At 44.6% G+C, this 28,000-nt stretch overlaps 2 protein-coding genes across 2 annotated transcripts in view; both read left to right on the top strand.

Annotated features, from left to right (window-relative positions):
* The window catches only part of LOC116910616 (solute carrier family 22 member 4), a 95,732-nt gene that overhangs the window by 50,567 nt on the left and 17,165 nt on the right, over positions 1-28,000 (top strand). The window lies entirely within an intron of this gene.
* LOC116910617 (solute carrier family 22 member 21-like) lies at positions 91-26,186 on the top strand. The gene is given in 12 exon segments (XM_032914567.1): positions 91-503; positions 8,287-8,390; positions 15,736-15,890; positions 16,778-16,949; positions 18,036-18,162; positions 19,999-20,108; positions 21,200-21,220; positions 21,222-21,276; positions 21,278-21,413; positions 23,030-23,212; positions 24,409-24,544; positions 24,875-26,186. Coding segments are annotated over 12 exon segments (1,665 nt in total). The 5' UTR covers positions 91-110; the 3' UTR covers positions 24,948-26,186.

The following is a 28,000-nucleotide window of genomic DNA, read 5'->3' as shown; positions in this document are numbered from 1 at the left end:
TTGGACGAGTGACTGGGGTTCCGCGCGCACGCGCACAGCCAAACCGTGCGTCTCCCACAGCGCCCAAGAGTCTTCAGATTCCCGGCGGGATCCCGTGAGCTGCCTACTATATGCCTGACTACGACGAGTTGACCGCCTTTCTGGGCGAGTGGGGGCCCTTCCAGCGCCTCATCTTCTTCCTGCTCAGTGCCAGCATCATCCCCAATGGCTTTACTGGGTTGTCAGCCGTGTTCCTGACGGCGAGTCCGGAGCACCGTTGCCTGGTACCAGACACCGTGAACCTGAGCAGCGCGTGGCGCAACCACAGCATCCCGTTGGAGACGAAGGACGGACGGCAGGTGCCTCAGAAATGCCGCCGCTACCGACTGGCCACCATCGCCAACTTCTCTGCGCTGGGACTGGAGCCAGGAGAGGATGTGGACCTGAAGCAGCTGGAACTGGAGAACTGCCTAGATGGCTGGGAATACAGCAAGGATGTCTTCCTGTCCACCATCGTGACAGAGGTAGGTGGCAGCCCCCTGTCAGGGTCTGGTGACATCGAGGGCGATGGTTGTTGCCTTCATCCAACCCACAAGCTCCCTGGTGATGAGCATCTTCCAGGAACATTTTATGAGATGATTTCTAACCACAGTACACCCCTTGGTGTACAAGTGTCAGGCTGGCCATCGGTTCATAGGTCGCATTGAAAAATAAGAGTCCAGAAGGTGCTGCCCCTAGGAGATGCCCTGAGACCTTGAGTGGTGGGACTTTTCCAAGATACTGGTGTGTTTCAGAGGCGTGGAATTAGGACTTGCTCCAGAGAAGTGGCCACAGTTTTAGCCTCTGTTCAGAAAGGAAATACTCTTTGCAGAACTTTTTTCTTTCTTTCTTTCTTTTTTTTTCTTCTTTCTTTTTTTTTTTTTTTTTTTTTTTTTCGGAGCTGGGGACCGAACCCAGGGCCTTGTGCTTGTTTGCAGAACTTTTTAAAGTTAAAGAAACATGTATTTCAAACTCTACCCTTTCTCTAGTTACTCTTCCTTCCATCACCTATCCTCACCCCAAAATGAAGTCTTGTCGTGCCCCAGGAGAAACTGTCTTCCATTTGCTCTCGATTGTTATTTCTTAAGGACCCATGTGGCTGCAGATCTATCCAGGGTGACTTGTTGATATGGAGTCTTTTCCACAGTATTCTGAGACAAGATCACTGGAAAGCTTAGTTAAGGCATATAACTTCCTCTAAAGAGTGATGGAAACCAAATTCTTCATCCCCTCATATTCTTGGGTGACTTTGACACTTCTCTGTCACTCAGCTGGGTATGTGACTGACATGCTGCTTATTGGTGCATGTGGATGTGTTTGGGGTACTTGGGCACCAATTGTAATTTCCTGGGATCTGTACCCAACCCTCTCTCCCCATAATAGAAAAATAATCCTTATTATATATGAGGTCAAGAGGTACTTTTTGGGGCTAGAGAGATAACTCAGTGGGTAAGAGTGCTTGCTACTCGATCATAAAAGAGACCTGATTTTGAATACAAGCCCCTATACTAGAAAGAAAGAAAGAAAGAAAGAAAGAAAGAAAGAAAGAAAGAAAGAAAGAAAGAAAGAAGGCCCTCATGCAGGACTCAAGTTCAGTTTCTAGAACCCCCATCAGGCCACTCAGAACCACCTGGAACTTCAGTCTCAGATAATCCAGCATCCTCTTCTCAGCACATGTGGCATACACTCACATAGACAGATATTCATACACCAGAAAAAATTTTAAATACTCTTTTGTAAAAGCAGGGAAAGAAGCAGGGAAAGCCAGGCACAGCAACACAGTTCAGTGAGAGACCCTTTCTCAGAGGAATAAAGCAGAACACCCACTATATTCCTCTGGTCTCCGTGTAGGCATTCATGTCTATTCACAGGAGTCTTATCTCAATGAATGGTTTGAGAATACTTGACAGCTATATTAATATACCACTGAACCCAGAGAACCTGAGTCAAATGTACTAGAGAGGCACATTTCTGACTAGAAAGAAGTGCAGACCCTTGGTCATAGCTGTTCTAGAGTCTCCAAGTTTGGTTCCCCTTACAGCTCTCCAGCCAGGAAGCTTGACTCGTGGCCAAGTCCGTCATCCACCCACCAAGTAGAAGAGAAGCACTGATGGTCTGGGCTTCCAGAGCTTTAGTTATATTACTGAGTAGCCAGATGAGTACAGGAGTACTAGGTTCAAGGGTAAGCTCATCATCTTAGTTAGGGTTTCATTGCTATAAAGAGACACCGTGACCAAGGCAACTCTTATAAAGGACTTTTAATTGGGACTGACTTACAGTTTCAGAGGTTCAGTCCATTATCATCATGGCGGGAAGCATGGTAGCAGGCAAGTAGGCATGGTGCTGGAGGAGGAGCTGCGAGGTTTACATCTTGATCTAGAGGCAGCTAGAATGAAACTCTCTTTTGCACTGGGCAGAACTTGAGCATAGGACCTCAAAATCCACCCCTACAGTGACACGCTTCCTTCAACAAGGTTACACCTACTCCAACAGGGCCACACCTCCTAATAGTGCCATTCCCATGGGTCAAGCATATTGAAACCACCATATTCCACTCTGTGATGGCTATTCCTGATCGTCAACTTGACTACATCTGAATGAACAACAATTCAGAAATGAAGGGTACATCTGTGGTCCAGATCTTGAAGCATTGTGGCCATGAAAAGCTTAGCCTCAGGCAAGATAGTACATGCCTTTAATCCTAGGAGACAGTGGCAAACAGATCTCGGAGTTCAAGGCCAGCATGGGGCAGAGCAAGTTCCAAATCCAGGCCTGGTGGTACACACTTTTAATCTGGGTCATGCCTTATGCTGGGGGCCTATGTAAGGACAATGGAAAAAGGAAGTGTTTATTCTTCGTCTGTTTGCACTTACTTGCCAGCACATCTGCTGGAACCTACTTCTTCAGGATTCCAGCTTTAGAGAAGACTGAAATACCCAGCCTCATGGGACTGAGTAATTCATCAGTACCTTGAACTACTGAAAGCTCTCCAAACACTCTGGGAGCTTGGAGAATATTGAAGGCTATGGTGGAAATTATATTTCAAACTTAAAGAGGTAAATGCCTTTGATTATCTTGATCCATCAATTGTGACTGGCAATGGGTTAGGTGACATAGTATACGAAAATTTCTACAGTTTGTGGGAAAATAAGGAAAATGATTTTGCTGGCTCGTTGCTCTTAGCATCTCTGAATAAATTGATAATGGAAAGCAATGAGCTGCATGATAAAATTGACCGACTGCAGATGCAGGAAAACAATCTAAAGATTTCTAAGATGCCCCTGAAGAGAATCTTCCCTCCAGCAGCCATAGAGCTCAAGTTGCAGAACAATCAAACTGAAGTATTTGTTATAAGGTTGGCTGAATTACAGTGAAAATTCAAGTTTCAGCCTCAGACAGTGTCAGCAGTTAAGGTGGGGATGTGTGGCTGAGAACTTTAAATCCTCATATTCTCATGGGGAGTCTCACCTCACCTGAGGAAGTAGTACCCACAGTCCCACCTCTTGAAATATTACCCTTTTTACCTGCAGAAATTGCTCCTTCATTGTTTGATAAACCAGCAGTGACTTTCTCTGAAAAAATTGCCAGGAAAGTCAATACTGATGTTCTTCAAGGTCTATAGGTTTCCATTAGACCTATAAGCAGACTTAATGTAAAGAAGGCCCCTAGAGGAAAAGTTAGAAACTCTAGTCCATGAGGAAGTGTGCTACACTATTAAGGAAATTAATGAGTTTGCTAATTCATTCAAGCAGAAGTCTGGGGAATATGTGTGAGAATGGACTTTAAGGGTGTAGAATAATGGTTGAAGAAACAAAACTAGATCAGGCTGAGTTTATTGATATGAGCCCTCTGAGTGGAGATTCTAGGTTTAATATGGAAGCTCGCAAGTTACAAAAAGGTGTCAAAAGTTTGTTTGAATGGTTGACTGAAGCGTTTCTCAAAAGATGGGCCTACTGAAAAGGAGTTTAGTTGCCTGATATTCTTTGACTTAGTGTTGATGAAGGGATTTTAAGGATCAGGGAAATTGCAATGACAGAGTAGATACACTGTGTGAAACCTAATGCTCCACAATGGAAAGGCCCAGAAGACAAGCCCTTCATGAATCCTTTAAGACGCAAAATGGTGATAGAAAAAGAGATCAGCATCACTGAGGTGAAATCTTCTGTGAAGTGTTTTCTGAGAGCAGAAAAAAAAAACTGTTCCAAAGATAGCCAAGGTTGTACGTCATGCTTCAGCTGGGCTTGGTAATATGTAAGAATCACCCAAGTGGTACTGGTTTTGAAGACATGAAGGGTTGTGGAGAGCAGCTGAGGCTTGGCACTGCAAGAGGCCAGGAAAAGTCATTGGTAAGAAGCTGCAGCCTCAGTTGCAGTTGACAGCCCAGGAATGAAGGGATCATGCAAAGAAGTTGAGGCTTGGCACCATGAAGAGAGCCTATGAGAGGCTATTGGTGAAGCCTAGTTGCAGCAGGAAACCCTAGCATATTAGAGATGCCAGTACCATGGGATGACCACCAAGAACAGTAGAGGAAGTGGAGTGGAGTCAACCAGAGCCTAGAGTGCTACAGAGGGCAGAGCTGGAGAAGTGACCCAAGCCCTTTGGAGGAGCTCCAAGCATGTGTGGATCGCAGACATTGGAACAAGAAGGTATAAAGTTTAAGTTGCCTTGGATACCCCAAGGTGCTAGAGATATCAGAGCCATGGGATACCTTCCGAGGAAAGCTGCTAAAGGAGTGGAACCAGCCCAAGAGAGAGAAGTTTGTTGCAGTCAACAAAGATGAAGACTTGGAGATATGAAAGCACTTTAATATCAGACATGGAGATGCAGCTTGGAGTTTGCCCAGCAGGTTTGGTCTTGCTTCGGTCCAATATTCCTACTATAACATTTTGTAATGGTAATGTATATCCTGTGATGTTGGAAGTATATAATCTGCTTTTTAATTTTTGAGATTACAATTCAGTGATTAGGTGAATCTCAGAAGAGACTTTGGACTTTTAACATTGTTGAGATTGTTATAGACTATGGGACTTTTGAAGTTGGACTAAATGTATTTTGCATTATGCTATGATGACAATTTTGTGTTTTCCTATACTTAGCTGATGACAGGTCATCTACTCTCTATTCTTATACTTAGAATTATTTACTCTTTATTTATAACCTTGTCTTTTCATGGTGCACAACAAAACCTGTGGTCATATCTATAGATCACAAGATCCAGGAACTCAGACCCAACACAGAATGAAATGTTTTCTTTGACCATTTAACTGGTCCCAAGTCTACTTTTCTCTCTGGTACAATTACATGCTTGTAACATATAAATGCTCATTGTCCTCCTTTTGTAACCCTCACTATTCTATAAGGGAGGAGGCACATTCTGCTCTTAATTCTAACTTTTTTATATCTTTCTGGCAAAACAACTTAAACCATCTCCTTAAACTTCTATCAACTATCTAACTTCCTAAAACTATTTAAATCAAATCTGGAATCACAGAATCATTAATTGATCTAAACAGCATTATCTCAGGAAAGTTTATATTTATGTTGATCTGTAGGAAATTTGCTCAACATAGTGGACTATCACCCAGGAAGTAATCACACCAGGCTATAGGCAATAAGGATCTCTCTGTGCCAGATGTATGAGGAATATAGCAATGACAAACATGAGAAGGCACATTGGTAGCAAGAAGCGATCCTGGGATGAAGCTCCTAGAGCTGTGCCTCTCCAGAATTCACCCATTGCAATTGTACAAAACAGTGGGGCATCACCCACCAGAGATAATGGAAAAGAAAGGATATGGGAGAAGTGGACCTGTTTAGAAAGATTCTTTGAAGCAATTCCCATCTGTGTTGTCTGGAAATCAGCAATTCAGTTCTCAGGTTAGCAGGCAGCAGCAGCTTGATCCACTCACAAACACTTCACAGATACACCAACAGTCCAGTTCGGTAAAGTCTGGTTAGCAACAGCAGTGACATGACCTAGCAGAAACAGGCAGGCCTCAGCTTCAGCTCGAGTCAGCAGGAGGGACCAACAGGAACACCAGGAGAAGTTCTCAGCTGTGCCTCTCTCTCGGGGAAGCAAAGATCAGCGAAGACACAAGACCCACAAGCATAGCTAGCTGTACCAGCAAGCCAAGCTCTGTGTCCTTCACTCCATTGAGTCCTATTTATATCCTACAAACATCATGTGTCCTCCACGAGCCTTGCCTCAGCACAGGTCTTGCCTCAGAATGTCATCCAGTCAGCCGGAGTCCTTGGAAGCAGCAACAAACTGCAGCACAGCACCAGAAGTTTTTTTGGTGTGTTTCTCTCTATGGAGTCCCAACAAATGCAGCTCAACTACACAATGTAAGACAAACCAATATATGCATGTCATTAGCAAAGAATCCTTCATTCCATGTCCTTTCACATGCTTACTTTCTCCTGTGTCTACTTCAGTGAAACATTCCTTCATGAGTCTGCCTTAGCCTTTCACACCTGTCCACTTTAACAAAATGTTCCTTCACATGTTTGCCCCAGCAAAAACGCCATCCAACCAACTTTCCAAAGAACAGTTAAGTTTCCACTCCAGGGACTACACAGATGAACCACCAATGCTGTGCAGAATCTGCTGGCCTTTGTAGTGTCCTCAAACAACCTGAACATCATCATCCTTTAGAATGAGCATAGATTGAACATTATAATTCTCTCTCAGCTCTTTGGAAAGAGGGGAAAACATGATGTTTCTCCGAATGTGAGAAGGTGCATTGAAATGTCATCTATGGTTCTTGCTTTGGTCAGAAGTCACGAAGGAATTGAACTTCATTTTGGTGGTTGTGATCCCCACATTCTATTCTTGATTCTAACTTTATTATATCTTTCTGGCAAAACAACTAAAGCCATCTCCTTAAACTTTCTACCAATTATTCTAACTTGCTAAAATTATTTGAATCAAATCAGGAATTCTATAAAATCATTAGTACATCTAAACAGCATTAAATCAGTGAAAGTTCATCTTTATGTTGATCTGCAGGAAATTTGCCCAATAGAGTGGACTGATACCTAGGAATCATTAGGCTATGTAATATTGGCAGGAAAGGCAAATCAGCAGCAATGAGCAATCCTGGAGTGAAGTCTCTAGGGTTCACGCCTCTCCAGAGCATACCTATCACAGCCATACAAAACAGTAGGGCATCCCCCAGGAAGCTTACTTCCCACAGCCTTCCGTGCATGGCTTTGCCACGCTCTGCAAAGTTTAAAGTTCCCTTCTATACACAGTCTATGACCAAGCAACATCTTCCTGGGAACCACTAAAGTCCCTGTTTGGACTGTTTGCTAGTCTTACAGCTCCATACTGGGCTGAGACCTCAAAATATCTAAGTGTCACTGTTTCCCCCCATGTACCCCACTCTTCCCTGCACAGATCACTTCCTGGTTGTGGTAACTGTAATGGAACCATATTTTGAATGGTGGAAATGCAAGCAGAGAAGCCATTTTTTTTTTTTTTTGCCCCATCTCTGTTTTCTAGACAAGGAAATTAAGGCACTGTTCAGTGTGATGGGTAGGGCCTTATGTGAAGTTAGAAAACCAGGTAATGGGGTTGGGGATTTACCTCAGAGGTAGAACGCTTGCCTAGAAAGCACAAGCCCCTGGGTTCGGCCCCCAGCTCCGAAAAAAAGAACCAAAAAAAAAAAAAAAAAAAAAAAAAAAAACAGGTAACACTGAAGTAGCAGTTAACACCCAGCTTCCAGACTCCCAGTTCATAGCTCCAAGGCATTCTGGGTTTAGTCAGATGTGTGGGGCAGTGTGGTATCAGATGTTCCAGCATAGAATACTACAGGTACTGAAGGAGCCATTGACTTGATGGGAGCCCAAAGAGAGTTGATAGAACAAGTCTAGACAGAGCACTGTCAGCCCTTTGGCCTCAATCTTTTGCTGGATGCTTTGCCTCTTAGACTCCCCACAAGAGTACCTTGCCTCTTCCACATTCCTTGGCATCACAAAAAGCATTGCTGACCAGAGATCAATATCTGGCTTGGTAGAATGCTGTTACTTGCTCCTCTCCCCCTCCTTAAATTAAACCATGACATGGGAGCCTACTCTATGAAAGACAAGATGGAGAGGGAGAGGCCACCTGCTTTCTCTGCATTCCTGCTCAGGTGAGTCATTGCGTAGATCATTGAGCTCCTATAGTCAGAACATTCAGGGATGTAGAGTATGCCAGTTCATTTTCCAAGAAGCCTTAAATTTCAGAAAAGGATTGAGTGATGCATCCCTTTGCTCCTCCTACAGTGGAACCTGGTGTGTAACGATGCCTGGAAGGCCCCACTCTCCACCTCCATGTTTTACGTGGGTGTGCTCTTAGGCTCCTTCATTTCGGGACAGCTCTCAGACAGGTAAGGTGTCCAGCACTAATCAAAGAGTATATATCTGGACTTGACTTCAAATGATGATGTTCTCTTAGCCCAGGGCCATTTGTTTCAGAAGCAACAATATCTATGTCTAGCATAGACTCCATATCAAGTAAAACAGGCCAACAACCTCCCACAGTATTTTCTAATCCTTACTAAACAGAGAAACCTGAGCTAGTCAAGCCATGTGTGCCTATGGTCCAATAACTGGTTACTTTGTCATGAGTCACATCTATACTAGTCTGGATTACTTTCCTTAGGAGATTATACCATTTTCCCATCCCTGAAGAGGAGAGAGATTGACATTACACATGTGTGGATGCACTGTATTGTACATTAGTCAACACCATGGTGGCCACTTCTGTATTTGCAAGAAGACCAGCTTACTCTCTGAGCAACGTTAGAAAAGTGTTGTGAGAAGCAGAACTCGGCTGTCCTTTAACAAAGTGGCCTGTGGTTATGGCACTTACTGTGTGACCAAGAGAGTGAATGTTATTTGTTACAAGCATAGTATTGTCCAATTTTAAAGCTTTTATCTGAAGTCCATTAATGGCTCAGAAAATCAAAATGCCCTTGAAATTTAAGTAGTGGGTGGGGGTACACACCTCTCATCCTAGTACTCAGATGACTGAGAGCAGAGGGTTGAGAGTTTAAGGTCATCTTGGGCTACTTAGGGAGAATCTGCCTCAGCAACCAAAGACAACAATAAAATTGGGGATTGTTGATGAAGGGTCGCTGTCTTTATTGTTATTTCATCAAGGTCCACAGCTTTTGTGAAATTCTCAGATTCATTATGCTAAGTCCCTTTAGTTGGAGCTTTGGGATCTATCGCAGACAGCTGAGGTCAGCAGAGAGGACTTCAACAGATCCTTAGCTATGGTGACACTAACAGGATACTCCTAGACCCAGGAGAGCAGGGTTCTCAACTTGTGGGTCGCAACCCCCTTTACAGATATCCCATATCAGATATCCTGCATGTTAGATATTTACATTACAATTCTCAGAAGTAACAAAATAATATTTATGTAGTATCAATGAATATAATTTTATAGCTGAGGGGTCGCCAGCATTTGAGGGGGATCCCAGCATTAGGAAGCTGAGAACCACTGCAGTAGAGGGTGCTGCAGCATCCTCCTGGCCAGCTAGGAAGCTCACAGAGAAGTCCAGGCTGAGACAGAATGTCATCTTGCCTGGGAAGCAAAGTTACTTACTCTGTCACATACTCTCGGAGCTGTATGATTTCATGTGTACATCTACGGATCATTCTCACATCATTTCTTAAAGTTTTTTGGGTCTTGTTTGTTGTTTTTTAAATTTGTATTTGTGATTTGTGTACAAATGTACAGTGGGGGAGAGGTATGCATACAAAAACTTTCATTTAGAGGTCAGGAGAAAATAGAGGAATCCTACTTTTGATATTAGTTCTAGGGATCCAACCGAATTCATGATGCTCACACAGCAAATATTGTACCTGCTGAGCCATCTTGCTGGCCCTTGGCTTTGTGAGTGTTTTTTTTTCTCCAGACAAGAAACTAGCTGACCTAGTACTTGCTGTGTAAGCCAGGCTGACATTAAATGTATGTATGGCAGTCCTCCTGAATCAGGATGTACACCACTCTCGGCTAATGAAAACTTACAAACTGCATATCTCATTGGATTTATTTTTCAAAAGTCACTTAGTGATTAAATATAAAATACTGAACTGCTACAGGTACACTACAGACATCACTAAGATGTCGTGTCTAGTGGCACACTGCTTTAGTACCAGTACTCAGGAAGCAGAAGATGCAGGTAATTCTCTGAGTTTGAAAATAGTCTGGTATATACAGAGCTACACAGAGAAACCCTGTTTCAAAAACAAAAACTAATTTTTTTTTAAATAGAGATGTCAGTAGGCTGTGACCATGATTGCAAGTCTGAGGCCCCTCCCTGTTGGGAATGACACTTCTCTTAATCTAGTAACAAGCATTGATTGATTGATTGCTCTTGTCTATTTAGCAAATATGTAGTATGTGCCAGGCACTGTTCCAAGTACAGCACACCTTAAAAACCAAATAGGTGACCATATCTTCACCCCTTGTGACAGGAACTGTTATTCCCACTTTGTAAGTGGGGCAAAAAACACTGTGACTAATTTTGTGCCAGGGTATGTGGTTGGCAAGTGGTAGTTTCTACTGAGGCCCAGGGCTCCTTGCTCCTCTGGCTTTCTGGACTATCTCTGCTCATCCAGAACTCGCCTTTACAGAGCAGATAGATTGATTCAACTTACTGAAGAAGCGATTATTTTCCTTGGCCATGGGAAATGATACCAGGGAAGGTCAGAGTGCCATGAAAGTGTCCATCAGGGGTCAGGAGGATTTACTGGGAAGCAAAGCATGAGCTGAAAGTTGAAAGATGAGTAGACATTTGGTGTCAAAGAGGTGGAGAGAAGAAGGGCGCTCTGGGCAGGAAAACCCATCATGTGTTAAAGTCTAGACCAGAGGCTTAGGAACAGAAAAAAGTCCACTGTGGTTGAGGTCTGGAAACTCAGATGGAGACAAGGACCACGAAGCAGGCAGAGGCCAGAGCTGATGGGCAAACGTGGCTTAGCTCAGATCACAGTGAAGCATTTGGATTGGAGAAGTGAGGAGCCTTGAGAGTTGGTTTTTAAACCAGAGTGTGACTATCAGACATGCATTTTTTTTTTTTTTTTTTTTTTGGAGCGGGGACCAGAACAGGGCCTTGCACTTCCTAGGCAAGCGCTCTACCACTGAGCTAAATCCCCAACCCCTCAGACATGCATTTTGAAAAAGGATTTGATAGGATTGTATTGATGGAAGGAAAATGAGAAGCGTGTGTGTGTGTGTGTGTGTGTGTGTGTGTGTGTGTGTGTGTGTGTGTGTGTGTGTGTGTGTGTGTGTGTGTAGCGAGGGCTCCCCTGGAACTTGATCTGTAAACCAGGCTGTCTTTGAATTTATAGATGTGCCTGCCTGGGATTAAAGGTATGTGCCACCACCACTTGGCACGTTGTCATGACTTTTTGAGATTACTAAGCTAGCTTTCTGGATTATGAGAGGTTCAACACAGAATAAGTAGACTGGTATTTCCTGGTTTTGTAAATATGTGTGTTTGCCATTTTGTTGCCAGTCTTTAAAAGTGACCGGACCAGGTCTGTGAATGGGAGACATTGCTCTGAGTAAAGCTCAACCACCTGAGTTCTGTCATCAGGACCCACATGGTAGGAGGAGAGAACCAACCCCAGCAAGTTGTCCTCTGACTACCACATGCACCCCACCCTCCTACACCCTAACCTCTCACCCCTCACCCAAAATATAACAAATGAAAAGGTAAAGTTCAAAATGAAGTTTTCTGCTCTAAGCATGGTTATGCGTACCTATAATCCAGGCACTAGAAGCTAAACAGAAGGATAGACTTTGAGGCCACCCTAGCTCTATGTAAGACACTGTTTAAAAACAAAAGTGAGGGGTTGGGGATTTAGCTCAGTGGTAGAGCGCTTGGGTTTGGTCCTCAGCACCCCCCCCCAAAAAAGTGAACACATTAAATAAACATAAAAAATAAAAAACGAGGATTTTTTTCTTTACAACTTCCAGCTGCCAGAAAGTGGTGATGTAAAGTATTCCCTAGATCTCTGTCGTCCTGAGCAGCATTTGGAAGGAAGGAGGATAGAGCTTACACTAGTCTCTCTTGTACTTGTAGCATACCCTCCTTACAAACAATCAGAGTCTCCTCCTTTACCAATCGATAGCCATAGAGTCTTTTGCAGTTTGTCTCCTTTCTTCCTCCAAAGCCCTGTTGGGCAGCTAATGCCTTTCTGAGTTAATCACGTACTCATATGCATGCTCAGCAGCCACAGCACCTGTACTGAGAGTCTGAATCCTCCTTCCATTTAATGCTGTCTCTTGGCCATACGAATGGCTCAAGGTGGCAGTTTCCATTACCTCAGTTCCTGGATTTCATGGCACTGAAGAGAAATTAGTGAATGAAAAGTGATGTCGCAGGATCAATAATGGTCTCTCATTCTAGACCGAATACTTCCCCGTTGGCATCTGTTACCTTTTCTTTGGACCTCATCAGTGCTCCATCGTCAGGAAGATCATCCCATAGTGCACAATACCTGCCCTTGGAGTCTGAGTTCCTTAATGTGTCTCTGTGGACCTGAAGACCGTTTCCTTTATGCACTTGTCTCAGTGTATCATGGCATGTCCAGTAGCATGGTTAATTAAAGTGTGGTTAATATTGCCTCACCAACCAGACAGTACCTTCTTAAGGGCAACCATATTGCCAGTTTTTAATATAAGAGAGTAAGCACTCCTGAATGCACATGGTGCGAGCCAGCTGAGACCAGTCTCAAGCAGAAGCGCTACTTTCCTTCAGGTTGATTGTGGGTGGAGATTATTAAAATAGCTTACATCATAGGCTAGACAATAGCAGCACAGCAAGACCTGAGAGAAGACTTCAGGCCCGTGTGGTGTGGCACAGTAGTGTCCCTTCCACACTTCATAACAATCTCAGTGCAATCCCATAGTCTGGGAAGGAGATTGAAAAGTTTCCTGTTTGGCCCATATTTGGCTGTACTAGGAGTAATCAGGGAGTGATAAATTCAAGAATGCAGGTGATGGAGAAATATCTCTCTTGATGAGTCATGACTGAGGAAATCTTTAAGGTTGGGGAGGATAAGAATCTAGAGAAACAAGTTTACTTTAGATCTGGAAACCAAATTACTTTCGATTCCATCATCATGACAATTCAACCAAAATGGAGGTGGCCTGAGAACAACTGCAAGTCAGGTAGGAGAACTTCAAGGCCTCAGAAGCCCATCCAGTGTTTGCCCATCCAAGTTAGCACCCATGAGTAACCACTTCCGTGTCAGTGCCAATCATAATCGGTAGAGGGATAGTTCAAAGCAACAAACCCTGAAGCCTAAAACTGCCCTGAATCACAAAGAGAAACTTCAAACTCTGAATCCTGAACCTGGGGAATTAGCACAGTGAAGGGCTGCCCCACAACCATGAAGTTCCATACCAGTCCCCAGCCCCAGCACCCATGTAATATCAGGGTGGCATGGCATGCCTTTATTGTCCCAGTGACTGAAGGACAGGAGCAGCAGGCTCCCTGGAGATTATTGGCAAGTCACCCTAGCCTAGGAGTGAGTTCTAGATGCCCGTGAGAAACCTGTCTTAAAATGGTGTTCTGCATAATAACACCGAGATTGACCTCTGGTCTCCACATGCATATACACACATGTGCACAGGAGAACACACACTCGCACATATGCACATACATGCACATGTACACACACACACACACACACACACACACACACACACACACACACACACACACACACACAAGGAAAGCCTCCAAAAAGAGATTCTCACTGTAAGGAAGGATGTAAAGAAAGTAGAAGGCTATGTCCCGGGAAGGGATTGATGCATGCTTTGATAGCACTCAGGAAAACTGCAACACGTTAGTCAGAACAGATGCCTAGAACACCAGAGAAAGCATTATGTCAGGTGTATCAAAGAGTGCTTCCCAAAGAGATCAGTGTGTGAGTCTGCATGGACTTAGGAGAAGGCCCACCATGTAGACGGTGCATGTGAATGTATTCTCCAGAAAGAACCATGACCAAAAGAAAACAAGCGTGCTAACTTGGCAAAGACAGCAGCAGTCTACGCTGTAGGTGATGGTGCCAGTCTTCTGCTCCTCTACTGCCTTTGTGCAGTTGCCCGTAATCTATCCTATAATATACAGTTTTGAGTGCTGGGTCTTCTTTTTGCAGTTGCTTTTGTTTCCATTTCATTTGTGATGGAAATTTAACCCAGGACCTTGTGTGTGCTCAGCATGCACCTGCCTCTGAGCTGTACCCATCTCCTCTGGGTACTTTGACGTACAAGTATTGTTTTCTATAATTCACTATGCTATAGATGTCATATTTGCATAATTTCCAGTTCTAGACATATATATAGATATAGATATAGATTACATATAGGCTTTTTTATTTTGTGTATTTCATGAATATTTGATTTCATGAAAAATACATTATCCCAACATCAATTTCGAATGTAACTATTGTGCTGATATGTTGAAACATCCTCAATCAATGAAGAGATGTGCTTTTTTGTGCCTCTATCCTTGTGAAAGATGACCATTTCTCCAGATCCTTGAGTGACAGATGGAGGGGTGGTGGTTGTTGTGTTTCTTTGTTTTTTGTTGGTTTTTTTTTTTTTTTGATCCCCAAGAGTTAGATTGGGGATCAGAGAGACCACCCAGATGTTGAGAGAACTGGTGCTCTTGAAGGACCTGGGTTCAATTTCCAGCTCCTGCATAGATGCTTAGATGCCTAGAACCCCCAGTTCTAGGGGGTCTAATCCCCTCTTCTGGCCTCTGAGGGCCCCAAGCATGCATATAGTGTGCCCAGTCATATGTGCAGGGAAAATACCTGTACACATAAAATAAAATTAAAAAATTTTAACTAAAAAAAAAAAAAAAAAGATATATTGCTTGGCTGGCGACCTTCTCAACAGGTAACTGCTTGTTGCCCATAATGACCTGAGTTTAGTCCACAGTATTCAACTGGTTGATGGAAAGAATCAACTCCCATAAGTTGTCCTCTGACCTCCACATGGATGTACCCAGTAAAAAAAAATGAAAGAAAATTTAAAACAAAAAATTAGAATTGTGAATTGGGGTAGACCACAACAGTAGAACACGAGCCTAGAACTAGGTTTTCAGCCCTGATACAGCAGAAGAAAGACATCATGGCTGCTTCAGCTGACTTCAGGAATAAAATAATGCACAGTTACCAGACATGTTTGTTAACACACTTCTTTATAAATGTTTTGCTCCTGAATGCTACCAACATGTGACTGTTTTATGTTTATCAAAATATATGTGCGATCATCTATTTGATTGTGTAAAGATTATGAAATATTCTGTCATGTTATTTCTCAAACCCTCCTAAAAATGTAAATAAGTGTAGTTAATGTTTTAATTTGTAATGCATTATACTGTTTTAAAAGTCACATTGTTACACAATGTTACATTTAAGGTTTTTATGTGTATTTGTCTGTAAAGCTTATTATGAACATGTGGATTTACACATAACAAATTCCTTTCCATCTCCTGCAGTCATTAGCCCCATTGTGGCACTGCCATTGAGGCAGCCTGAGTGTCCAGACTACACATTGATCCTGGAAAGTATGGAATTCAATGTCCGCATGGAGAGTGAGAGGGAGGGAACCAGTCCCTGTGTCGGGAGACAGCCCCTCTGTGGAGCCAGTGGCTGCTGCCTCTCCCAGCTGCTTCTCTGTGACCCTCCTTTCCTCTCCAGGTTTGGTCGCAAGCCTGTGCTGTTTTGGACCATGGGCATACATACTGGCTTCAGCTTCCTGCAGGTCTTCTCTGTGAACTTCGAGATGTTTACTCTGCTCTATACCCTTGTTGGCATGGGACATATATCCAACTACGTGGCAGCATTTGTTCTGGGTATGGACATCAGGTTGGAATTTAGTTCTAGATCCTGCGTTTCACTTTACTGGAGACAAGTTGTGATGTCCCTCACTAGAATTCCCTAGTAAATAAACCTACTTCACCACATGGGAAGTTGAGCCTGACAAGGGTTCTGACTTCTGATGTCCTGTTCTTCTGGCCTCTGACTTGTGGCCTCTTGGCATTATTAGTACTTCAGTCATTAACTAGGATTCCCTTTTTAAAGGCTTGCATGGAAAGAAGGAGGCACACCAAGGGGAGATGGGCCATGATGGGCAGGCTCCCCAGGAAAGGGATGCTGCAGAGCATTGCTACCTATCAGTGTCTGCCCAGGAGAGTGAGTTGAGCAGTCCAGTTCAGGTTTGGGTCAGAGTCTACCCTTCAGTGCTATGACTTAGACAAGCCACCTTGTTCCCACTGGAAAGCTTCTAGTCTCCCTGTTTAGAAGAGCCTTGCTCTAACCAATCAGATCACTGGGTTCCTTTGGCTGTATACTGGGAAGGATGATTATTTTCTTTTCTCAGTTACTAGGACATTTTTTCTACAAAGGATAATAGTTAGCATGTGTGGCTTTAGTGGTGATTTTGCCTTTGGTTAATTCTTCCTTGTGTAAGCATTTACAGGGGTGTAACACTCTTTAGCATGTGTCTGAGGGTGGTGATAATGTTTTCATAAGAGAACTGTTGCCTAGGGACCTCAGAGAAATACCCCAGGAGCAAATCAGAGCAGACTTAGTCAGTTCAGATGTAGCTCCCTCCCAGAGACTCTGAGCACACAGCTACTTCTGGCTCCCTCTTGTCTCTATGTTAAAAATGATATCACAGAAGATTTATAGGAAATAACCCTAATTAATGATTAACTTGACTCTTCCTTGTTTTGAACAGGAACAGAAATTCTTTCCAAGTCAATTCGAATTATATTCGCCACCTTAGGAATTTGCATATTTTTTGCATTTGGCTTCATGGTGCTGCCTCTGTTTGCATACTTCATCAGAGACTGGAGGATGCTGCTGATGGCAATTACTTTACCAGGGGTGCTGTGTGGGGCTCTCTGGTGGTAAGTGTGGCCCTGGCCCTTGGGCTGCCTACCCTGGGGGTGGCTTCTGTATCACGTCCAGTAGAGGGCAGCAGTAGGCCTAAAATTTCAATTCTAGATCCCACAAAAGGGGGGTGCATATTATTTATGTCAGTTCACAAAATCTCCCCATACTCAGAAAAGTCAAAAGAACACAGAATCCCAAGACATTAGCAGGCATTTCCTCTGCCCTGTTCTATGTTGAACTAAGAATTTGCTGCAAGCAGATAGAGACTAGCCAAACCTCTGGGAAGTCCCCAGGTCCCAGCAAGACCTAGACTATAGCTGCTTGATGCTGAGGCCCCAGAACAGGGGTGTTGGAAAGTAAAGAGAGGGAGAGCTCCACATTGAGCTTCCTCCAGTGGCTGTGCAGAGGAAGGCAGGTCCAGCTGTGCTGCCACAGAGGAAGATTGGGCAGGGAAAGCAACAGCTATTCCAAGCCAAGAATGGATCCTGGCAGGTAGACTAGACTAAGGTGAGATCCTCATCCCCTTAGAGCATCCTGGAGAGAATGGGAGCAGAAAAAACAATGTATCATGGCTCCTGGTTATGAGAGGAGAGAGGGCTGCCTGGTCACAAGCATAAGGAAAATACTCACCAGTCTCCGGCCCTAATAACAAGGCTGTTTTGTGTAGAGAGACCGACAAGTCTATTGAGTAAATCAGAGGTGGAATAGGAAGAAGTGGATGTTAAGTGATCTCTGCAGAAGATCCTGTGCCTCTCGGGGACAGAGTAGAATAGAGCAGGATCTAGGTGGGCCTGACTCTCAGGAGAAGCCAGGCATCAGGAGCCCATCTTGTACCTGTCTCCTTAAAGCCCAGAAGGGGGGCAGGTGCCAGCCAGAGTGGGGATCCCCTTGGGATGTACAGGAGGATGCTTCAGGGTTTGCTCATTCCACTCAGTACTCACACCTCAGGTAGTTACTGAACCATCTCTATTTCTGCATTATGAATACTGGATATTCCACGCTCCTGCCTCTCTGTTTGAAACCTCACTTCCCATATGCAGTTGAGCCATGTCCAGCCTCTAGAGAGCAGGAGGCCTCACTAGATTGCGCTGTACTTCCAGGTTCATCCCTGAGTCCCCCCGATGGCTCATTTCTCAAGGCCGAGTTAAAGAGGCAGAGGTGATCATCCGCAAAGCTGCCAAATTCAATGGGATTGTTGCGCCTTCCACTGTCTTCAATCCAAGTGAGGTAAACACCATGTGGAAGCCACTGGGGAGGCTCCCACTGACCGTTTGAGGTCAGCAGCATGCAGCACAGCTCACAGGAACTTAGCCCTTGCCTTCCCTAAGCCATGGGCACCCCTAAGGCAAGGGTTGTTAAAATGTAGAAGTTGGAGGAATAGAGGGATGGATGATGCAGTCTGTAAAGTGCTCGCCACACAAGCATCAGGGCCCAAGTTCAGATCCCCAACAACAGACTGAAAAACAGGCATGGCTGAGTGTGGCTGTAATCCCAGTACTGGGGAAGCAGAGACAGCAGGACCCCTGGGGCTTACTGGACAGAAGGACAATCAGTCAGTGAGAGACCCTGCCTCAAAGATAAGCTAGAAAAGTGATTGGTGGTGACATCCCAGGTCAACCTGTAGTCTTCATTCACATACACACAGATACACACATCCATGTGGTGCATACACATAAACACTCATGAGTACACACAAACCTCAGAGAATGAGAGGGATGTGTTCTAACTCCCATGATTTTTTTCTTGCCATGTTTCCTTTCCTATTCCAGTAATCATACTTTTTAAACATTGCTTGCTTTCCTGCCTCCTTGCTTGCTTTTTTAACATAGATTCTTACTGTGTAACCCTGACTGGTCTAGAACTCTCTGTGTAGACCAGGCTTATCTCAAACAATGATCTGACTCTTCTGCCTCCCAAGAGCTGAAATTAAAGAGATATGCCATCAAGTCTGGCTTAACCATCACTTTTTAATAGTAAACACCCTTCATGAGAAAGGGGCTTCCTTTGACTTTAGCATTTTGGGAAGTCCTTGTTTCTTACATCTTGGGGACCGCTGTCTGAAGATAGAATACTGTAGATTCGCACCCAGCAGTGTTCTGTGTCTGACAGGCTTTACTCATCAAGTACCATCCATGTCCTTTCTCACAGCCACCTCTTTCCTGTTCTCATAAACCGTGAGGAATTCCTTACAGTGTAGCAACAAGCATGTTTGAAATGCTCTGGGCTTATGAGGATGTGGGCCTTGGTTATAGGAAACCAAGATGCTGATAGCCACTGAGAGTCCTTAAATGGTGGCCTAGGAGCAGCTGTGACTCAGCATGCTCTGGACGGGCTCTGAAGCACAGAAGTGAGGCCTGGAATGTGCCTGAGGACATCTTAAGTCAGGGTGCTTTGCTGGCATTTAAGTAAGGGATAGGTTTGGGTGAACCCATAGCCTCATTGGCATCACTTAGGAAATTGAGGCTGTTTCAGAGGATTTGAGTCCCAAGTTGACCTTTTGCTGAACAGCTGAGCTGGGTTAACTAAGAAAGCAGTGACAGTGTGTTTAGACATGACAGCCTTGGCTCTGCTGGATCTCATAGGAAGTTACTCTGGGTGAAGGGTGGCTCAGTTTTCCTGCTTTCAATTAGATTTTTTTTTCTGGAAGAAGACCAGTAACTATATGGTATGAGGACCCCAAACATTCGTTCCATTTAAATGTCAGTTCAGTAAAATACACAGTCTTATTTTTCTCTGACTGAAAGCAAGGAGTCAGCCTACCACAGGAATCCCAAAAGCCTCCTTGGGAGGCGGCCAGTGAGGATGGGCAGGGTAATGCAAGCAGCTGTCTGCTTGGGCCTCTGCCTTTGCTGTACACCTCTCTTAATCCCTCATTGTCCTTTATTCTAGTTTGTCCTTGACTAAGGCTGCAGGGACCTTAGACATTCCCTTGAGTCATTGTACTTGTCTTTTCAAGGAAGAACCTTGGAATGTTCCCTAACTCTTGAGAAGTAGATAGCGAAAATGATGGGGGCTAGGTGTGTGTCTATATGAGGCACGTCTTCAACCTGTTCTCCTTCCTAGACCACTAACTTACAAGATGGAAATGCCAAAAATACTCAGTCGCACCACATTTATGATCTGGTCCGAACACGGAATATCAGGATCCTCACCATCATGTCCATAATCCTGTGGTGCGTAAGTGAGACTGCCTGAACCACACCCACTCTCAGGACTCTTGTCTACAGACACGCTTCAGACCAAAGCTGAAGCCTCTGTCATCACATGACACAAGGGTTCTTCCTTGGGATGGATGGCAGCCATGGGGACATAACAGTTTTTAATGTAATGGAAACCCAGAAAAGGAGAAAATAATCATGGCGGCTGTTTGAGATCTTGGGGTCCCACAAGGGAATCCCATAGGTCCTTCCTTGATTGTTCTGTCTCTTGTCCCCTCCCTCAGTAGATTATCTGTGGTAAATAGTCAGGAAGGAGCTGACAGAAATTCTGCTGTGCTCATGGAGACAGAGGGAGTGGCCCTACATTGAGGCCACACTGTCTGTCATTTACACACACCCTACAACAACCCCCAGCTCCATTTCTGTCTGTTCTTCCTAAAAAGTTCTCTGTTGTGACACACACACTCTGGCTAGGACAGTTGGGGGTTTGAAGAAGGGACTTAGTGAAGACACTTCATGCTTTATGCTCCTGAGGCTGCTAAGAGCTTTCTGGAAACATGAAAGTATTATAGGGCCCTTCTGGGATTTTCATAGAGCAGTGGTTCTCAAATTTCCTAATGCTGTGAAACTTTAATACTGTTCCTCATGTTATAGTAAACTCCAGTCATAAAATTATTCCCTTGCTACTTCATACTGTAATTTTCTGACTGCCGTGAATCGTAATGTATGGTTTGTTTGTTTTTGGTTTTGGGGTGGTTTTGTTTTTTTTGTTTTTTTTTTTTTTTTTTTGAAGATAGAGGTTTGCCAAAGGGATTGGGAAATTGGGCTTTTGTAAACCGAGTGTTTGGTGTAAGATTCTAATGTTGAAATGCACATTGGGACTTTCTCTAGTAATTAAATTATTGTGAATTATATGAAGCATTATGCTAAGACACTTTCTTTATGGGATGATCTGAGCTATAAATCAGGAATGGAGTCTGCTACTGCCCTCCCATTCCCCTGTACCAAGGGCAGTTCAGAACTTGTCAGGATGAAAGTTTGTCGAGGTGTGTGGGTCTGGAGAGATGGATGTTGCTTCTCCAGCTCTCTTCTGCACCCTCTTTCAGGCTGACCATATCAGTGGGCTACCGGACTTTCTCTTGACACTCCTAACTTGAATGGGAACATCTACGTGAATGGCTTCCCTACTGGCAGCTGTTGAAGTCCCTGCCTATGTGTTAGCCTGGCTATTGCTACAGCATGTGACCCGGCGTTATTCCATGGCTGGTTCCCTTTTCCTGGGTGGCAGTGTCCTTCTCATATTGCAACTTGTGCCTTCAGGTATGGGCCACATTAATTTACAATCCTGAGTCTCCTGTGTTTCCCTTTCTATTCCCAGGCTATTAATGGCATGAAGAAAGTAAAGACTGTTATACGTGTGCTGCATGTATACAATGTCCACTTAAAAATCAAGAGATGGTGTCATAAAACAAGAGTGTTCTTCATGGCCTGGGCTTGTTTGGTGGGAAGAAAGCATCCGGCTGTTGATTAAGCCCTAGGCCCAAATTAATATATTCATATGTATTTTCCTCTAGAATAAAGAGAAAAGAGAGTCATCCCACTAGTTCTGTCTTATTACTTATTCAATCAATAGCTGGAGTGGCTCTGCATGGAGTCTGTTTCTAGTGGAGAAGACAAGGTAGATGCTGGTCTTTCACAGATGTTAGTAACATCTGTGAACAGAAATAAAGGAAATTCAACTCATCTAAAGAGCAGTCATGGGTAGCACCCTGAACAAGAGGTATTAGTAAAGTTTACATGAGGTAACAGAACGCCTTCAGAAGGTCAGGAGAATATTACAGATTTGATAGTGAAGACAGAGCCTGAGACATGATGGGTAACACCTGTAATCCAAGAACAGGAGGAGGATGCAGGAGAATCAGTTCAAAGTCAACCTTGGCCATTTGGGGCATCTGACATTGGCCTGGGCTACATTATTGCTCTGATATTCTAATAGAAATGAGTCCATCATGATTATAAAAAGAAAGAAAAGAAAGGTCTCAGAGGCTGTACATAGGACTTTTCTGGTAAAACTGCCTTGGTACCCCACTGGAGGGCAGAAGGAGTACATTCTGACCAGATGACAAGTTAATTTGTCCATTTTTTTGCCAGAATCATTCATGCCCCTTTGGTTTGGGAACCTCTGGTAGTTACTTTGGAGTCTGTGACACTGGGACCTTTCACAGGACTACACCATTATGTGGCAGAAGGAACCTAGGAGCGGCTCTCACCTGAGCTCAGAGTGATCTGTGGGACACTTAGTTATACCCATTAGGAGGTGAAGTCAATTGGAGGGTCATCCCCAAGTTCAGATGGTTTTATTACACTTATTTATTTGGAGAAGGGAGACATGTTTCCAGCACACATGTAAAGGTCAGAGGACACCTTGCAGGAAGTGGGAAGTGTTGGATCTCTCCTTCCAGTGTGCAGTTCCTGGGGATGAAACTCAAGTTTTAGGCTTGGCTGAAAGCTCTGTTGCCCACTGGGCCACCGCGAAAGCCCAGATCTATGAACTCCTTGAGTAGACTGCACACACGACCTGAGTTAGAACTGACCTCCCCCATTCACACACAAGTCCTGAGTTAGATGCACCGTGCCCTCAGTGTGAGGACCAGGTGAAGCAGCTCACTTTAACACGGATTAAGGTAGGCGGGCTAGGCCGATAGGGCGCTTATGTCTGTGCCTCTGGGTTGAGGGACATGTACCCTCACATGAAGTGCCCTGTCTCCTTTACTAATCTCCTTTGAGGAATCTTAGCCATAGTGTTTTCTTCCAACAGGAAGTTACAGAAACTGACCAACCCTCGCCACCCCAAATCAGGGAGAAAAGGGAAGAGAACGCCTCAAGGCAACCCTTACACTGACGCTCTTGACTGTGCTCTTTTTCTGTCTCTCCAGATTTACTTTACTTGTCCACTGCCCTGGTGATGGTGGGCAAGTTTGGAATCACCGCTGCCTATTCCATGGTCTATGTGTACACAGCCGAGCTGTACCCCACTGTGGTCAGAAACATGGGTGTGGGAGTCAGCTCCACAGCATCCCGCCTTGGCAGCATCCTGTCTCCCTACTTTGTTTACCTTGGTAAGTTCCACAGTGCACTGGAGCGATGGGACAGAAGCTCTAAGTAGCCTTAATGTGAGCTGGAGAACAAGCACCGAGGTTAGCAGGATGCTTCAGTTCCTGGATCCCTGACTGGAGAAGGTTCCTTTGCAAGTGTGGAGAAGGCCCTCATTTGCAAATGGAAAACAGCTCACAGAGCAGCTAGATGGGAATGAGAAAGTGTGGGAGTTTCTACTTCAGTCTCCCCAGACCTTCCATCACAAAGTACAATTTCTTTATCATGCTTTAGGGAGCTAGTGTGCTTTACTGGAGGAATATCATTTTAGAGTTAGGAACATGAAGAGAATCCTGTCCATTCAAGAGATCTGATAGACAGACAGTTGCCATAACTTAAACACTTCATTCATTCAGTGTATCTGTGGAGGTCAGAGACCAATTTAGGGAGTCATTTCTTTTCTTCTTCCATGTGTATCCTGGGGATGGAACCCCAGACTCCACGCTTAGCAGCAAGTATTTTAAGCAGCTGAGCCATCTCCCTGGCCCTCAGTTTACTTTCCAAAACAATAGTTGACTAAGTTGTACGAGCTGGGCTTGAACTTGCTCTGCAGCCCCAGCAGCCCTTGAACTTTTGCTCCTCTTGCCTCAGCTGACTGGGTGGCATACAGGCCTGCATGGCACCCTTGACAGGGTGTTGTATGCCCTGTAAAGATGTGCCTTTTGACATTTTATGTAGCAGGACACCAATCTCTATGGTTCAGAGAAGTCCTCCCTCCTGGCAGGGCTCCTCCTCTGCATAGCTCCAGCTCAGGAGAGGACTCACCAGTGTCCAGAGAGCAGTAAGTCCTTTGCAAGCTCCATGGCTCTACTTAGGCGGTCCCTGGTCTAACCTGAGTGCAAATAGACTGTGACCGATCTGCAGAGGTGGAAATTTGTTCCTGTCCTGGACAAGCCCCTTGTGTTGCCTGGAAAGCCTGCAGCTGTCCTGTCTCTGTTCCCCTAGACCTCTCTCTTGTCCAGTATAAACACTGCTGGACCTCAGGCACATGTGTTCCAGGTCTGGGTTCTGACTCTGTAGATGCCAGACTCACTCTGGCAGCCCAGGCTTTAGGAAGCACTGGAGCCAACAGGACAGCAAGCCCTCTCTAGAGTCCTGAGAGAATGAAGGACCCAACTAAGACCAAGTCTCACTGTAACCTGGGTCCTCTGCTCAACCACAGGTGCCTATGATCGCCACCTGCCTTATATCGTCATGGGAAGTCTGACCATCCTGACAGCTATCATCACTTTCTTCTTCCCAGAGAGCTCTGGAGTTTCACTCCCAGACACCATTGACGAGATGCAAAAGGTCAAGCGGTAAGAGACTTCACTCCCCACACTGTGGGTATATTGAGTCAGATCCTGGCCAAGTCTTAAGGCTGCAATCCTTTGAAGTAGTGCTCTCTGCATACCTTCTCTCACAAACACCTGGACTACTTTGACCACGGTGCTATCGAGGGCAATGGTTTGCTCCTGTATGACCATGGGCACGCCCAGGAAAGCAACAGCTTGATTTTAGAGCAGAGATCTCAGGGAACTTCAGAATCCACCGGGGGTTTTTCCCCCCAAACCTGGCTTGCTTGTTTTGCAACTGATGGGTATCTTTAGAAGATTTGTAATTAACATTTGTTTTTCTTGTTTTAATAGAATAAGACGAGTGTCAGCCATGAGTAAGAAAGGGTCTGCACCAGATCCTAAAAGAAAAGTCTCCACATCCTAAAGGCTTTTAACACCTGGTTCAGAAGCTAAAAAACTGAACTGAAAACCTGCATGCTGTCAGAAATACTGTGAGTGACCCAGGGCTTTCTGTTCTGTTGACCTTGTGTCTAACAAGCATCTGTCCTGGAGAGCCACCTTCCTCCAGGGCCACCAAGGCTAACCACACACAGCTTGCACATCCCATCACAGTGTGGACTGGGGCCTCCCAGAGAAGTTACTGAGTCTCTTGAAGCAGTGGGACTTGGAAGACTGAGAAACATCTGCTAGACGTGCTTTGTTATCCTGTAAGACCTGATAGTCACAGACAGAACAGCAGGTCTGTTTCCCCTCCTTTCCCTAACTGAAGAACTTACAGGGAAGGAATAAAAGTGAGTCAGTGGTGGTGTGCTTGTCTAGGATGCACCAGAAGGAAACAAAAAATAAGTCTTTTCAGAAAATAAATGATTTCATGGATAGTTTGATTTCTTGTCTTTTCTCAGTTAAAAAGTTTTAACTGTGATTCTCTTAACTCATGACAGAACACAAGACCAAGGGAACCTAAAGGAAACTGAGGTGAGGCTGGTACATAAAGCAGACAGTGTGTGGCTGCTCGGTCCCTCAGCCAGCTGTGCTGTGTGTGTCTGGTCAGGGTCCTGCCTTGCCCAGACCCTGTGAGAAACCTACTGTTGAGGCCAGGCTTGGCCTCCACTGCTGTGTAAATCACAACTCAGGCTGCCAGACACTTGGCTGTGTCTTGAGGGAAATGTATGGATAACAGAGTGTCCCTTCCTTCTTCCAGCACTGTCATGGGAGTTTGTCATCTGCTGTTGTGTCTCAAGCTATTTGTCCTTTAGCAGAAACTTGGGAACTGCCTGTGTTTCCCAGCTCAGGGTTACCCTGGCTGGTGTGCCGTTGCCAACATACATGGCCTTCCCAGTCTTAGCCACTAGAGCGGCTCTGAGTGCCAAAAATACTAACACCATGCTTCTTCCTTTTACGATGCGTAATCATGAGGAAAATCACAAGAAAGAAATGTAAATTGTGTTCACAGTCTCTCAGAGTCGCTGGCTGCAGTCACATCGGTGGGGATTTCGTGTCCAGTGATTGTCTTCTCTTCTGATTATGTTGCCATGGTGCTCCGAAAGCACACGCTTCACGCTCTTAAAATGCAAAACAAACACAAAAACCCATATTTTGTGAAAGCTACTGAAGTGCCTTGGGCAAGGATATGGTTTTAATAAACTGATTTTTTAAAAAAAAATAATAATAACTGACTACGGTCTTTATCCCTAGAATTGGTAGGCTCTTTTGTGATGACAAATCTTAATTGTCAACTTGATGACATCTGGAATTAACAAAAAACCCAAGCAGCTAGCCACACCTTTGAGGGATGTTTTCTTGCTTAGATTATTTGATGCGGAAGATCTATTTTAAATCCCTAATCATTGAAGGTCAGAAAACACACCCTAAGTCTGGTCCATGCCTTCTGGTGATAGCCCACAGAGAAAAAGATAAGTTTTTACTTTCCGCCTCTTTGCCCTCTCACTAGCTAGTTCATCTATCCTGTTCCTTACGCGTTCCCGCACTGGTGTTAGAACCCACATCTGGATTCCAACATGGACTGAAAACTGACAGTTCTCTAGGACCTCCTTGGGACTCCAGCCCCAGATGAAACTGCTGAGACATCCAGTCTTGCAGATTGAACAACTCCAGAATTGTTAGTCTTTCCGTTAGGAAACAGCTATTGTTGAATTACTCAGGTCAGAGCCTCTAATAAAACACTGTAGTAGCCCCCCTTTTAGTATATTTGAGTTCATTCTATCATTTCTGTTCTTTCAGAGAACCCTGACTGACCCACCTCAACACAGTATATGCAACTCTTCTGTAGGCTAATTGTAGCAGTGGTTTGAAGTTAAAATCTAACTCATTCTGTACAGTAGGTATCTACTTAATACTGACCTCATTCCACTAGCCTGGTACACTTAGCCTGGTCTCCCTGGAAACAGCCTAAGCACAGAGCTTCTGCACAGTTACATATTTTACATAAATGACTCTGAGGAGCAGGAATACAGAACAGGGAAGGAGGGAGACCCAGTATCAGGATGCCTTCTTGGGGAGGACAGCACTAAGGAAAGAGCCCTACAGTGCCATGAGCCTCTGAGAAAGCCTGGGAAATCCATCCCCAAACCATCTGCACCGTGGAGAAAAATGGGGAGCACTTGCCTATCATCACCCATTCAAAAAGACAACATGGAGGGCATCTGTCCCCCACATTCTTAGTTACACAGGTATCAGTCACACGTAGATCCTGTCTCTTGGATGGAGAGCAGGCAACTATACACTACAGACCCAAGTGAGGCCCTTCAGGCTGTAGCTCTGCGAAGCTGGCCTGAAGCTGCTTGAACCCTGTCCTTGGAGCTACTGAGGAAGTGGTAGGGGAGCATTGGGCTGGGGTGTACAAGACACACACAGTGTTGGTGAAGAGTTTGTCACAGAGTCATCTGTGCTTCCAGTATGAATGGATCAGCTGTTCTTGACAACGTGGCACATGACAAACAGGGGCCTCTGGCTCAGGAGTAATACAGAGAAGCACATCTAGAAGATTCATTCGGTTTCCAGTCCCCTCAAACCAGGTCCTGAGCTGGGTTCCTGACGGCCTGCCTTCTCAGGGGAGATTTCCCCTGGTAGCACGTATTTACTACATAAGCATAAATAAGTTTAAAGGTTCATGATTCACCAAAGAATGATACCCTGAACTCAAATAGTACGTAAAAGCTAAGAGTGTTCTATTCTGCAGAAGTCCAGCATGCTGGGGTCTCCCATTACAAGATGGAGACAACCAAGTGAGCTCGCAGGCCCGATTTAAAGCACATTAGGGGAATTCTGAGGAGGGGTAGGTGACCTTTTTCGTTGTCTCTATCTCTAGGAACATTCCAGAATGATTGCTGAGGAAGTCTGGAAACTGTTGCTGACCCATTGTCCTTGCCTCAGGCCAGGTGACAGGGTAGCTTCTGAGACCTGGACTCTCTTGTACTTGCCTAGTTCTTGGAAACAGAGATTTAGGCCTAGTCTCCT

Source organism: Rattus rattus, chromosome 9 (genome assembly GCF_011064425.1).
Source record: "Rattus rattus isolate New Zealand chromosome 9, Rrattus_CSIRO_v1, whole genome shotgun sequence".
Lineage (NCBI taxonomy): Eukaryota > Metazoa > Chordata > Mammalia > Rodentia > Muridae > Rattus > Rattus rattus.
Note: the sequence above shows the minus strand (reverse complement) of the source record. Positions and strands in the feature narration are given on the sequence as shown.